The sequence below is a fragment of the Podarcis liolepis genome (genome assembly GCF_965112155.1).
Source record: "Podarcis liolepis genome assembly, chromosome: 7".
Taxonomy (NCBI): domain Eukaryota; kingdom Metazoa; phylum Chordata; class Lepidosauria; order Squamata; family Lacertidae; genus Podarcis; species Podarcis liolepis.
In genome coordinates this window covers 26,886,171-26,900,902 of record NC_139561.1, presented here as the reverse complement: position 1 = coordinate 26,900,902, position 14,732 = coordinate 26,886,171, and the positions used below count along the sequence as shown (strand labels likewise).

Here is a 14,732-nt window from a genome sequence, read left to right as displayed (position 1 = left end):
AGATAGATGATAGATAGTATCTAGAAGATGCAAAGATCACCCATGTCGAAGCAATGATTCTTCAACATCAACTTTGTTGGACTGGTCAAGTTGTTTGGATGCCTGATTATCGTCTTCCAAAGCAACTACTCTACAGTGGTACCTTGGGTTAAGTACTTAATTCATTCTGGAGGTCTGTTCTTAACCTGAAACTGTTCTTAACCTGAAGCACCACTTTTGCTAATGGGGCCTCCTGCTGCCACCGCACCGCCGGAGCACAATTTCTGTTCTTATCCTGAAGCAAAGTTCTTAACCGGAAGCACTATTTCTGGGTTAGCAGAGTCTGTAACCTGAAGTGTATGTAACCTGAAGCGTATGTAACTTGAGGTACCACTGTATTCCCAACGTAAGAATGGAAAGCAAAATGCTTTAAAGACACTCACAAATCCAATCTAAAAATATATAGTATAAACACTGACAACTGGGAATCACTGGCCTGCAAGGGCTCCAGTTGGAGAATAGTCTCTACCAAAGGCATCATGGACTTTGAAAAAGCATGAACTCAGGACAAAAGGGAGAAACGTGCTAAGAGGAAGGCACATTTGGCAAACCCTCGTTGTGATCAGCTCCCACCCAAAAACCTATGTCCCCACTGTGGAAGGATGTGCGGATCCAGAATTGGCCTCCACAGTCACTTACAGACACACTGCTAAGACAATATTCATGGAAGACAATCTTACTCAGTTACGAGTGATCACCAAAGAATATATAGTATCCCTAGGATCAAAAGCAACATCCTCTGAATACTGGTGTCTAAGGAGTGGTAGAGGGAGAAAGCTTTGCACTTATGACCTGTGGGTTTACTACTGCAGGAAACAGGGAATTGGTCTTGATAAGCCAGGAGGGGGCAGACTTTTTCAATTCACGGGCTGCATGAGCAACCCTTCCAGAGATAGGGCAAAGGTCAAAAGTGGTTGGCGCAACAAATGTCATTCTGGCAATAAAAGGGTACTGTTTCAATATACACACACAACCCACACAGCTTTCTCCACCCAGTCAAGCAGGGCTGCTGAAGGGGGTGGCTGAATTCTTCTTGCTCCTGGAAGAAACCTTTTATCTGATCCAGCAGGGCTGCTTTTATGTTCTTAACTTAACGTGTTATTCTTAGTTACTCAGCAGGCTGCTTCAAAGCTCAGGTTACACCCATAAGACCTAGAAAGGTGAATCAAAACTCTCATGTCCTTAGAGTCGCTTCAGAAACGTTCTGAGCGGCATAAGAACATAATCCTGGATAGCTCAGTTGGGGGTGATAATGCTAAAGTTGCAAGTTTGATCCCCATATGGAACAGCTGCATACTCCTGCGTTGCAGGGGGTTGGACGGGTTGATTCTCAGGGTCCCTTAAGTATCACATGTCTGAAATAGTACAGGAGAATAAAGCCATCTTGACTCTTAATGACACTAAATAACTCCTCTGCAGAAGGAAATATCTTGGAAAAAGCTCTCCCCATAGTTCTTTTCACTTACAAATCGATTGTGCATGAGTTTGCTTTCTTTCTCCTCCCTCCAATGCCTTTTTCCATCTTTGCAATGGCTTTGGAGATCAGGGGTGGTGAACCTTCTCGGGAATATTTTAAGGGCCCACATGGTTGCCAATTTGCTACAGACCAAGATTTGAGGATTTTTACTATTTGATAAATAGTTATGGTCGAATGCATAGGGTTGCCATGTTTTGAAGAGCAAAACAGAGGATGCTGTGACGGCCATTAAAAGCAAATAAAGGCAACTTGTATCAAATTTTACCCCTGAAAAAGAGGACGTGTCCTGGAAAAAGAGGACACATGACAACAGCAACGCTACCAGTGCTGAATATCCCCTCTGTGGGCAAAGAAGGTTGTAGCAAGGCAGTTCCACATATCCTCATAAGAAACAGATTAATTGGCTTCATTCCAGTCTGGCTTCAGGCCTAGCCATGGCACTGGAACTGCCTTGGTGACCCTGGCATTTGTTGTAAGAAAGATATAGGGAGTGTGATCCTCCTTGTTCTGATTGATTTCACAGCACCTTTGATACTGTTCACTAGTGTGGTTTTTCTAGAAAAAGAGGTGCTGGAATTCACCAGGAATATCTCCCTTGTTCTCTTATAATGGAAATGGGGCCTACCTGAGAGGTGCTGGACCTGAGTTCTAGTGAGTTGCAGCTAAAAAAAAGTCCTGCTGTTGACCATGGTATGTTTTTGGAGCATATTAAGGAGGTGTGGGTTGGGTCACTGTGTGTCAATGGTTCCACTCCTACCACCAAAGCCATTTTTTGAAACTACTTATGGGAGGACACTCCCTGGTGGCTTAGGAACTGGAATTTCTACTCCATGTTATATGAACATCTCTATTAAGCTGGTGGGAGTTGTTATCAGGAGAGATGATGTGAAGTATCATCTACATGCGGGTGATACCCATCTTTATCACTCTGTTGCATCTAAATTAAGAAAGACAGTCAAGGAGTTTGGCTGCACCTTGGAGGTGCGGATGGTTAGGTCAAGCCCTAAATTCCACAAAGTAGGGAGATGCACTGTACTTTATAGGATGGTTCTGGTTCTGGACAGGGTATGAGAAGACAATTCTTCCCTCTCCCATCCAACCCTGGTTACTTAGTACTTTGGATGAAGATCTGTTGGTGGTGCCATGTATCCCTGCAGTAAAACATGGTGGGACTTGAGCATGTGCTTGGAGCACTCACATGCCAGTTCTTTGGAATTCTCTTCCTTAAAAGTTAATTGGGCCCCAACATTGTTACATTTTTGATGCCATAGAGTCCTCTGAGCAGCACTACCATTGAATATAGCCCATGAATTGATAAAAAGCTTATAGAATCATACATCTGTAGTGCTGAAAGGGACGCATTGTGTCATCTAGGTCAACCACCAGCAATGCAGGAATCATACCTAAAAATCCCAAACAGGTTGCCATTAAACTTCTGATGAAAAACTTCCAATGAAGGTGGTCCCGCTACCTTCTGAGCTAATCCATTCCAAGGCTGATCAGCTCTAACCCTCAGCAAGTTATTCCTAATGTATAGTCTGAATCTCCTTGCTTATCATTTGAATCCCTTGATTCAAGTCCTACCCTCTGAAGTAGCAGAAAACAAGCTTGCTCCATCTCCCATGTGACAGCCCTTTATATATTTGAAGATGGCTACTATATCACCTCACTGTTCTCTTCTCCAAGCTAAACATATACAACTGCATCAATGATTCCTTATAAGGCTTGGTTTCCAGACGCTTGATCAGCCTGACCTACATCCTCTGCACAGATTCCAGCTTATCAATATCCTACTTAATTTGTGGCACCCAGAACTGGACACAGTCCTACTGGTCAGGTCTGGCTTAGATAAAATGGAGTGAAACTGTTACTTCTCTTGATCTGGACCCTATAATTCTGTTCATTCAGCCTAGAATAGCATTAGGAGAGCAGATCTCCAGCCAACCAGTGTGTAGTAAAATGAAAATGGAAGGGGAAATGTCCAAAAAAATTATATATTAGTGAAAACAATATAGAAATGTATTATATTAGAGCGAATGGGTTCTAATCATGTGTAGATTAGTCAAAACACCATGCAAAGTAAAAGTGTTTATTAGGAAAATTTCACACAAAAGTGCTGGTGAATTTTCATGAGCAATTCCCCGTTGTCCCCAAGAACCACATATAACTACAGAATTGTGGAGAGCTGATTTATGACTGGAAAAGTGACAAAATGTCAGAAGCTAAAGTTGGCAGATTCTCCCTTCCTTATGAATGACCCACACATTCAAGAGATTTCCTCTCATAGGTTTTTGACAAAGTCGATAATCCTGTCCATTAATTCAGTTGAAGCAGGGACTGTGAAGACACCTGCGTCAAAGAGGTTTAGCACCCCATGAAACCCGTTCTCAACATGGAACCAGCTGACTTTCACCCCATTGTCCTCCAGACGTTTCTTGTACAGCAGTGTGTCATCTCGTAATACATCGTACTCGCAGCTCACACTCAGGGTTTCAGGAAGCTTCTGGATGACAGAGTCCTCAGCAAAAAGGCAAGAAAAATCGTCTTCTAATGTCTCTGACAATTGCCTATAGACTTCAGGTTCATAAGGAGCAAGTGGGACTTGTTTGTAGCCTCTCCCCTTAAATCTCTCTGGAAGGTTGTCAGGACTCACCCACTTCCCATATTTCAGCCTCATTGAATCTGGCACGTGAGAGCCCTTCAGGAGCTGCCCTGCCAAAGAAGTGTCCTTTCCAATATACTGCATTCCAAAGTAAGCAACGTTTTCCCGGAACAAGGGTGGCATTGAGCTGTTCTGCTGATAGGAAGGCGTGTTAAGGTCCATAGCTTGGGAAGTCCCATAGATGAGCACTTGAGCCCGTAGTTTTGGAAGGTCTGATCTCTCCACCAATTTCTGGGCAACAACAGTAGCATAATTGCCCCCCGCACTGTCCCCACCAACGATGATTTTGGAAGGATCCACCCCATGGGAAGCTGCATTTTGAATTAAGTGTATGGTAGCAGCAAGGCAGTCCTTGTACTGAGCGGGATGAAGATGCTCAGGAGACAGACGGTAGCTGCAGAATAAAACAGAAGCAAAGAGGTAAGCTTCCAGGACCTTTTCCAAACACATTCATGATCACATAAGAACACCAGAAGGGCCTGCTAGATCAGGCTCATGGCCATCTACCACAGTATCCTGTTCTCACCAGGTCCAAGCAGCTTTCTATGTGGCACCTGCAAGCAGGGCCCAAACACAAGGCCCTCTTCCTGTGGCTTCAAGCAGCTGGTCTTCAGCAGCATTCCTGCAAGTATCCATGAATAGCCTTCCAAATTCTTGCTCAGGCATTACTATATACAGTGGTACCTCGGGTTAAGTATTTAATTCGCTCCGGAGGTCCGTTCTTAACCTGAAACTGTTCTCAACCTGAAGCACCACTTTAGCTAATGGGCCTCCTGCTGCTGCTGTGCCACCGGAGCACGATTTCTGTTCTCATCCTGAAGCAAAGTTCTTAACCCGAGGTACTATTTCTGGGTTAGCGGAGTCTGTAACCTGAAGCGTATGTAACCCGAGGTACCACTGTATGTGGGATGTGCAACCCAACTGGGATGTACCCCCAGGGCTATTTTTCCAGAAAAAGAAGTCCAGAAATATCCATGAATCATGAACACCTCCCTCATTCTCTTAGAATGGCAATGGTGCCCACCTGAGAGGTGCCAGAACCCACCTGAGTGGTGCTGGAACTGAGTTCCTGTGAGTTCCCCCTGAAAAAAGCCCGGTGTACACCCCATCTGCAGATGGTTAACCTTTGAACTCATGCAGAATCCTCTTCAAGAGGGATTACCTCAGGTCAGGGACAAATTCCAGGCAGGTAAGATCAAGGGATGAGGGCACAAGACAGGGTGCGTGATGTGGAAGTTAGACACTAACTAGACTCCCATTTGCAGGGTATGTGGAAGGCAGCCCTGAGTGCTATGAACCTTTTATTAGTTCTCTTTTTCCTTCTATAAAAACTACACAAGACACACTCATTTAACAATTAAATAACATATACCTTTTACTTCCAGACCCTCTAAATGTTCCTATTTTCCAGGGACATCCCTGATTTAGAGAAGCTTTCCCGGTTTCCACCTGGGACACGAGTTAATGGCGGTTGCTCCCCACTGCCCTCACATATTTATGAGGCAAAAAACCTGGCGATGTCCCCAGTGTGGTCTGGGGAGCTCATTGCATCCTGCTGTGCCACTTTAGCCCATGTCTGCCAACTTGAAAGACAGAACGGGTGCGACCCGGGAGTGTGTCCCTGCCATGGATGAGCCTCCGTCTCAGGCATGATTTATGGTTGGTTCCTCCTCAATTTGGAGTATTTATTAGAGGCAGTTTGGAATATTGATTAGAAGCACTCCTGGACCGACATATGATAATGGGCTGCAATCAATCAGTTGCCAAAAGAATGGGGCTTGGCTCTTTGAAGGTATCTGAATGTTTTTTTCCTGAAGCTTGAAAACCCACACAACAGCCAAGAAAGGAAGCGGGAGGACAAGGTGGTTTGTGCTTTCATATGGTTTCTAAATTGTCTTCTTTTTCTCGTCCTCCCCTGTAAAACGAAAGAGACGTGCGTAGCCTTGGCTCTGTTATTCTGTCTGTCACCTTGGAAAAGAGGGGGGAGGCTTTTGATTTATGCTTAACAGGAATTTAACATGGTTGTTTTTTTATGCCCTCCCACCTCAACCAAGGTTGAATGGACTTTATTTAAAATTATATTTGGATTGGACCAGGAGTGTGAGGGAGCGGTGTGGAGCAGGGAGAATAAATGGCTGCTGAATAGATCTGACAAGAGACTGAACTTGAGAAAATACTTTGTCTTTAACTGTTGATCCACGCGATGGTCACCTCCAGACTGGATTATTGTAACTCGCTCTACGTGGGGCTGCCCTTGAGACTGACCTAGAAACTCCAGCGGGTGCAGAATGCCATGGCGAGACTACTTATGGGGTCCTCGCTGCAAGATCACATTCACCCGGTGTTATACCAGCTGCACTGGCTCCCGGTGGAGTATAGGATCAGGTTTAAGGTGCTAGTTTTAACCTTCAAAGCCCTATACGGCCTAGGGCCCTCGTACCTACAGGACCACCTCTCCTGGTATGTCCCACAGAGGAACTTACGGTCTTCAAGCAAAAACATCTTGAAGGTCCCAGGCCACAGAGAGGTTAGGCTGGCCTCAACCAGAGCCAGGGCTTTTTCAGCTGTAGCTCCGATCTGGTGGAATGCTCTGTCACAAGAGACTAGGGCCCTGCGGGACTTGACATCTTTCCGCAGGGCCTGCAAGACAGAGCTGTTCCACCAGGCCTTTGGCAAGGGCACAGCCTGACTCCCTCCTTTGGCAATCCTCACAGAACTTTTAGCCCAATGGTTGCCATTAATTTGATTGGAATTAATTTTATAATGAAAAGATTTTAGAAAGTTTTATCATTTTACTGTTGTTAGCCGCTCTGAGCCCAGCTTCAGCTGGGGAGGGCAGGATATAAATAAAATTTATTATTATTATTATTATTATTGTTTGCCGAGGAAGAACTCCAGAGCGGAATGTTAATGGCAGATTAACATTGTTTAAGATTAAGATTGTTTATGTACTCTGTGAGTTATTTAGGCTGCAGCCAGTATGCTAGTTGGTGAACAGTGAAAGGAATGGAATGTGACCTCGTACCACCCAGATAAGCTGGCAAAGAACAGAACAAAGGAAGATAGTAATTAATTCTCCCTGCTCACCAGGTCAGAAACAACAATGTAAATGAAGGACTACACACGTAAAATGGATTATATATTTATAAGATTTAATGGAGGCGCTGTTTGTAAGGAGGAAAAACCAGTCAGCTGCAAGAATGGACTAACGTCTAGTGAAGGATGACAACCGAACATTAAACAAGAGAAGATGCAGCTACGGGGAGGAATGATCGTGTTTGCAACAGGAGAAACCTGATTTTAAGAAATTGTATTAAATTTAAGGAATTTGGTCTGATTTGTAATAATTTGGAAAATTAATTAAAAAATATTTTTTTAAAATATAGCAGCTGTTCTGGTTTCTGATTTGATCTCGTAATGTGCTGCTTTCCCTTAGGACATCCATACTTTCATTGGATAAATGTTGGAGGGTTTGGAGTTACCCAACTCCTGAGTTATCTGAAAGCAATCCTGTATAGGAAAGGTTTTTTAATGTTTTATTATATTTTTTATATGTTGGAAGCTGCCCAGAGTGGCTGGGGCAACCCAGTAAGATGTGTGGAATATTTAAAAAATAATCATCAGTATGAAGAAGAAGAAGAAGAAGAAGAAGAAGAAGAAGAAGAAGAAGAAGAAGAAGAGGAGGAGGAGGAGGAGTAGTAGTAGTAGTAGTAGTAGTAGTAGTAGTTTGGATTTGATATCCCGCTTTATCACTACCTGAAGGAGTCTCAAAGTGGCTAACATTCTCCTTTCCCTTCCTCCCCCACAACAAACACTCTGTGAGGTGTATGGGGCTGAGAGACTTCAAAGAAGTGTGACTAGCCCAAGGTCACCCAGCAGCTGCATGTGGAGGAGCGGAGATGCGAACCCAGTTCCCCAGATTACGAGACTACCACTCTTAACCACTACACCACACTGGCTCTCAGTGTGAGAGGATGTCCCTATTTTCATCAGAGAAATGTTGGAGGGTATGTACTTAGTGCACTTGCAGTTGCAGCTAAAATATACAATGCAGGTGAATGTTTCTTAAATTGCTCATTCATTTTAGAGCTTCTCCTGGAGCTGGAATGGGGTTAGTTTAACCTCTGGTTAACTGAATTACTATGTCCCGAAATGATGCACACCTAAAAAGTATGTCACATAGATTAAACTGTTACAGACTAACTAACCCTGAGGCAGACAGCAGAACAACAGTTCAGCTGCTCTCACGCAAAAGACTGTTAATAGCTGTCACTGCCGTACCAACTGCCATAACTGTCATAACTGCTACAGGGTGTATGATGTCAGAGAATTCTACAGCTCTTGCAATTAACCCTTTACATATATATGAATTTGGGATGCTAGCATCCCAGAAAAGAAGGGTGTGGCCTGGGTAGGGGAGGAAGAGTGGCATTTGTGAGTCCTGAGGGCAAGAGGCAGAGCTGGCTGAGTGTGTGTGACATTTGAACCCCAGTTCTGAAGGGTCCACCCCCTGCTTCACACAGGTGTGTGAATCCTGCCCTTCCAATGCTGATGGATCACCAAAAGCTGATTGACACAGTAAAAGGTCATAAAATACCACTAACAATAATTTAAAAAACCAAAACACAGGAGAGCACAGATAAAACAATGCTCTGGAGGCAGGCGGTAGCTGGTGAATAAAACAGAAGCAGAGTTTTAAGCTTCCAGGATCTTTTCCAAACACATCCATGAGCACATAGGATTCCAAGAAGAGCCTGCTGCATCAGTTATAGCAGATACAATGCAGGTGAAAGTCAGCTGGATCATGCCCTTAAAAAACTGACTTTTCCAGCTAGCAAAAGAGCCAGGGAAGCAGAACCCTTCAGGACTGGATCCAGGTGGTGCAATAGCATTTGCCACTTGCAACTTTCCCTCCCACTTCTGTTTAGATGCAGGGGCATGACCTCTCATTTACCTCTTCCTTCCTGACTCTAAGTTTAATGAGAGATTTAGTTGCCATACGTCCAGAATTCCGCAGGCACATCCAGAATACAGCAATGTCCAGGCACCAATCAGAAACAATGTCGGGGGAAATCCGGACATATGGCAGTCCATGTCAGCAGTGCCGTTTCTGCCATTTCCCCATAAAAATAGCTCAACAACTTTTCTGTCCGGATTTTCCCTGTTTGAAATATGGCAACTCTATAAAAGCCCTAACTGAACATTATTAGCCCCATCTCTGAATTGATTGTAGGCTGGATCTGGGTTGGGTGGTCTCCAAGTTGAGGCTGATCTGGAGGCCCTGGTTAGCGGTGCTGTGCAAGGCCTTATGCCCAGCTCATAGTCTCCCCACAGAAGTGAGCATTTTCATGTCTTAGGTGCATGAAGCTCTGATTTGCAATCACAGAACAGAATGTTGATTGCTTCCGGCTTCCTCTTCCGGTCTGCCTCAATGGAGGCAGCTCCCACAACAGCGGGAGATCATTGGTGAAGAAGCAAACAAGGATGATTGAGAGTAATTATCCTTGCAAGTCCCCCCCCCCCAGGGACAGGGGGGAATGGGCTTCACTTGCAGTTTGTCTCAGTACCTGGCTCTCGTTCCAGCATGGAAAGCGGGAGGCAGGGAGGCGCTGAGTGCAAAAGCACTTCACCTGTCAATAACCCTCCTATGCCGCCATTAAGAAGCAGAGGCTCTTCTGTTAATTAGAGTTTAATTTCGACTAATGTACAGACACGTGCTAGAAGAGATGAGATTATACACTGCAGAATTGAAGCAGCTGCAAGTTCATTAAGGTTTGAACTTGAAAGAAGACTTCATTAGGTATAAAAGACAGTGCGGGGAGGGGAGCCTACGGCTTCTTTATATAAAGTTTTATTCTATACATTTATGATTTGGCAGTTCTCCTTTTAAATGCTAGTTCAAATTATGGATGTACAGATGAAGACGGTGAAAACTGGATAGCAGCTATGGAATATAACATCAAATGGAACTGTGTGTGTAAAACAAAACAAAAAAGGGGAAAATGGAGGGAAGTTCTATTTTGCAAAAGGTTTGTGATGGAAACTTAGAGCTGACTCTTCCCTATTCTTTATTATCCTCAGACTGATCTGAATAATGCTAAAAGGACTTGGAATTTAATTAAATTGGAAGTGTAATCGCTTAACTTTGGCTGAACGGAGGGATGAGAGGAATCTGTGAGCTTGCCAAGGAGTTGATAAAGTTCATTACTGAGTTATTTGAAGTTCAGCAGCTTACTCTCCTTCCAAGGATGAGAGAAAAATGGCGAAAACAGGATATTTATTGGGACAGTGTGATGTTTGCAGCTGCTGCTAAAGTTGCAAAACAATGAAGCACAGGATGGAGCAATGGAGAACTTCTGAAACAACAATGGGACACTAGCTCTGCCCAAGGCATGATGGAGAACAACAACAACTGGCAAAAGATAGACATAATATTTTGCAAGGACAGGAAGAAACATTACAGACAGAATAATTGCAACACACAGGAAGAACAAGTAGAGTGTTTGAATGCTTCACCTGTAGTTTATAAATAATTTAATGTGTCAATACAAATGGAAGTCGTTAATTCTAGCACACAGGAGAGTACCTAAATTGTATAATTTGGCATCTGAATGATTGGTATTACTAACTGCATTATAATTTGGCAGTGTTATAATAAGGTATTATTGGATTATTGTAACTGAAAACTAATAAAAATTAATATCGGAATGTTGACAGCTTTCATGGGGAGCCTTTTTCTCCTGCAAAGAATATGGCAAGGGATGCCATCAAAATACAGCAACATGCTGGGTGTAAAGCACACACACACACACATTTTCCATTTAAAAGGATACATGGTTGCATTTACTTACCCAACAGACACAACCACTGAATCAGTCTCCTTGGCAATTTTGCTGCAGACATCTTGGTAGCAGTCTAGCAAGATGAGAGGGAAATTTTAAATAGGGAGGTAATTATCTGCTGCCTTCAGTCTTGCCTTTAAAAGCACATTTTTGAACAGCAGTCTTCCGATATATAATGTATTTGTACATGCAATTTTTTCTAAAATAAACCTTTTTATTCACATGTGCACATCACACAGCTCAAGTACTGCACTGTAAGAATCAGTCTCCTTGGTGATTTTGCTGCAGACATCTTGGTAGGACACTCAAAAGTTGGAAGGGAAATTCTAAATATGAAGCTCTTTCGCATTGTAAGCTTCAGAGACAGGTTCACAAATTGATTTGCAAAAGGCAAATAGGTTCACCTATAAAAGCAAACTCAATCCAATTACACACATATAACTCCTAGCCTTAAGAGGTATGGGGCACCCAGCCAATGGTTTGCAAGCTTTCATTTAATTCACATGTTATCATCGATATGCATAGATGCAAACTTAAGTCCATTTTCAGAAACGGGGGGGGGGGGACTTGTTATCATAACCCCCCAAATGCCCACCTCAAAAAACATTTCTCCAGTCAGCATGGTCAATGGTCCAGGATCATGGCTCTTGCATTTCAGGAAGCAAGCTCTGCGAGGGGCACAGTTGTCTCCCACCACACCACAATATCAATGTCTCTAATAATGGCAAGCTCTCCACTTGATTCTAGCCTTCCTTCCTCCTGAAGTTACTACTTTATAGGTAAAAAAAGTAAAGGAACCCTGGACAGTTAAGTCCAGTCAAAGGTGACTATGGGGTGTGGCGCTCATCTCGCTTCAGGCTGAGGGAGATGGTGTTTGTCCACGCACAGCTTTACGGGTCATGTCACCAGCATGACTAAAACCACTTCTGGTGCAATGGGATTACTAGGTTGCTACTTTATAAGCTGTTGCAACACAATGTCACTGTGATCTCTAGCCAAGAGTATCAGTATTAATTGCTAACTTGTGAAATTGCATTTGGTCTTGCAAATGAAAGCTGGTGCAAGTGCAGTTTGTTGATTTGTTCACTTATTTAGCACATGTGTGTGGGGTAGTTGTGGGGTGGGGTGAGGTGAGGTGAGGGATTGGGTCAGATGTAAATGAGGAGGGAGGGTGGCTGGGCTGGTAAACAGAGCGATCAGGAGCAGCAATTATTATATGCTGTATTGGCCCAAATATAAGCCGCATTTTCTTTCCAGATTCCGACTGTGAAAACTTAAAGTGTGGCTTAAATTCAAGACCTTACGAAAAATCCTTAATAGAGATGTGGGGTCTGGGAAGCCATGATAACAAGTGCCTCCATTTGTTTGTTTCTTCCTGTTGACCTAAGTCAGCATAGGTAAAGGTAAAGGGACCCCTGACTATTAGGTCCAGTCGTGACTGACTCTGGGGTTGCGGCGCTCATCTCACTTTATTGGCTGGGGGAGCCGGCATAAAGCTTCCTGGTTATGTGGCCAGCATGAGGAAGCCGCTTCTGGCGAAACAGAGCAGCACACAGAAACGCCGTTTACCTTCACCTATTTATCTACTTGCACTTTGACGTACTTTTGAACTGCTAGGTTGGCAGGAGCAGGGACCGAGCAACGGGAGCTCACCCTGTTGCGGGGATTCGAACCGCCGACCTTCTGATTGGCAAGCCCTAGGCACTGTGGTTTAACCGACAGAGCCACCCGCGGCATATATGCATATAGATAAAAATAATCCAAAGCACACGTGTGCCCCTTGTCCCTTCAGGAACTACCACCAACATTCTTGTATCTCAGCCCAGTAAACCTCTCTTACATTCATATCTTAAGCACTTCTACCCAGAAAGGAAATTCCAGCTAAACATTAGGAACACCTTTCTGATGGTACGAGTTTTTCAACAGGGAACGGACTCCCTTGGAAGGTGGCAGGGCTTCTTCATCTGTGATTCCTTCATTGCAGGGTGTTGGTCTACATGACCCCTTGGGATCCCTCCCAACTCTCCTTTTCTGCAATTCTACATGGGCTTACTTGAGTTCAATAGCGCTTGCCTCTAGAGAAGTGTTCACAGGCTGACAGCCTTAATCTCTTACCAATGCTTCCAATCATCCCAGCTCCTCCATGAAAGAACATAAATCCTTTCCTTGGGCCAGCAGATGGTGCTTTGGGCTGATAAACCCTCACAGGAACCCCGTCAAAATGCAGATCTTTGGCAGAGAGGCTGGGATCCGCTCTTGGATTCCAGAAAATCTGGAGGAAGCGGATAAAGGCAAACTGTCTGCAGATACCCAGCAGTTCAAGACACTTCCCCTGTTGGGCAAAGGAACAGTCTCATGAAAATAGTGCCCACATTTGCATCCTATTCACAGGGGGTGGTATCCAAATAAGTCCTATTTAAAGTAGACCCATGGAAATGAATGAGTGCATGTTAGCCATGTCCATTAATTTCAATCAGTCTGCTTAGAATGGGACTGTCATTAGAGGCAGCCCTGGGTCACAATAAGCGATCCAATGGTATGGCTTGATGTCGAAACCCAAAAGCTTTCCTACATCATGGTTTGTTTGGCCACCCCAACACAAACACCAGCCAAGGTACAGAGGCAAAAGAAGCTTTGGAGAAACAATCCACAATCTTCTTGCTTGCCTATGAGACCATATGTGTTTTCCTGAAGAAACCATGATGTAAACAAACCATATTATTAGTGTGAATAATATATTTGTCTCTATGTGTGTCCCTCTACAGGTTAAAAATAAAGCTCTTGTTAAATTTGATAATATCTTCATCCATCATCATCATCAAGTAAACTCATTGATTTTCCTCATTTCATGCTCTATTGTGCAGTATGTATATGAATTACTGAAATATATAAACTATTATTATTAAATAAATAAATTTGTATACCGGCCTTCATACAAAGATCAAAGGGTGGTTTGCAGAATAAAAATACTAGATAAAAACACAAAATACATAATAAAAAGAAGTGCAAAGCAAACCAATAACACCTTTAAAAGATATAGAAGTGGTATATATAAAATATATAGAAACCAAAAACATCTCTCCCTCAAACACATTTAAAAGGACTTAGAAATGTATTTGCCTGACACCTAAAGATGTATTAAAGATTGCTAATAAGAATAAGAATAATTACATTTCTTAATCACCTTAATCACATAAGAACATAAGAACCTGTTGGTTCACTTGCTTCACCTGTTGCTTATCCAGCCCCAACTTACCATAATGGCAAGTTTTGAAATGTTAAAATGACTGTAAAACTATTGAAATGCATATAACTGAAAATCATAAAGAAAAAATTAAAGATGCTTCTTCTTGTTGTCATCATCATCATCATCATCATTTCTTAATCACCTTTCACATAAGATCATAAGAATAATCTGCTGCATCACATAATGGCTCAACAAGTCCCCAACTTACCACAATGAACACCATAATGATAGTCCAGTGAATGACCCGAAGCTTTAATGGACTGTCAAATCCAGATGGGATTTTACTCCTGGAAAGATCATAATAAATTGCAAATGAGAGAAGCAACAGGGAAAGAATCCCTATAACTCCAATCACCCCAATCAGGAGGCCCAGAAGAAACTCCATTTCACTGTTCCAAAGAGTGCAAGGGAAACATTGAGTCTACACTGGAAGAATTTCTACTGTGTGACTCCACCAGAGGTATC

General features: G+C 43.2%; 1 protein-coding gene across 1 annotated transcript; it reads right to left on the bottom strand.

The window, feature by feature from the left end:
* Positions 1-3,591: 3,591 nt before the first annotated feature.
* LOC310711332 (arylacetamide deacetylase-like 4) lies at positions 3,592-14,732 on the bottom strand. The gene is made up of 4 exons (XM_083513170.1): positions 14,476-14,732; positions 13,136-13,352; positions 11,030-11,093; positions 3,592-4,572 (listed from the first exon to the last, which is right to left on the bottom strand). Exons 1-4 carry the CDS (start codon positions 14,650-14,652, stop codon positions 3,798-3,800), a joined length of 1,233 nt encoding a protein of 410 aa, XP_083369296.1. The 5' UTR covers positions 14,653-14,732; the 3' UTR covers positions 3,592-3,797.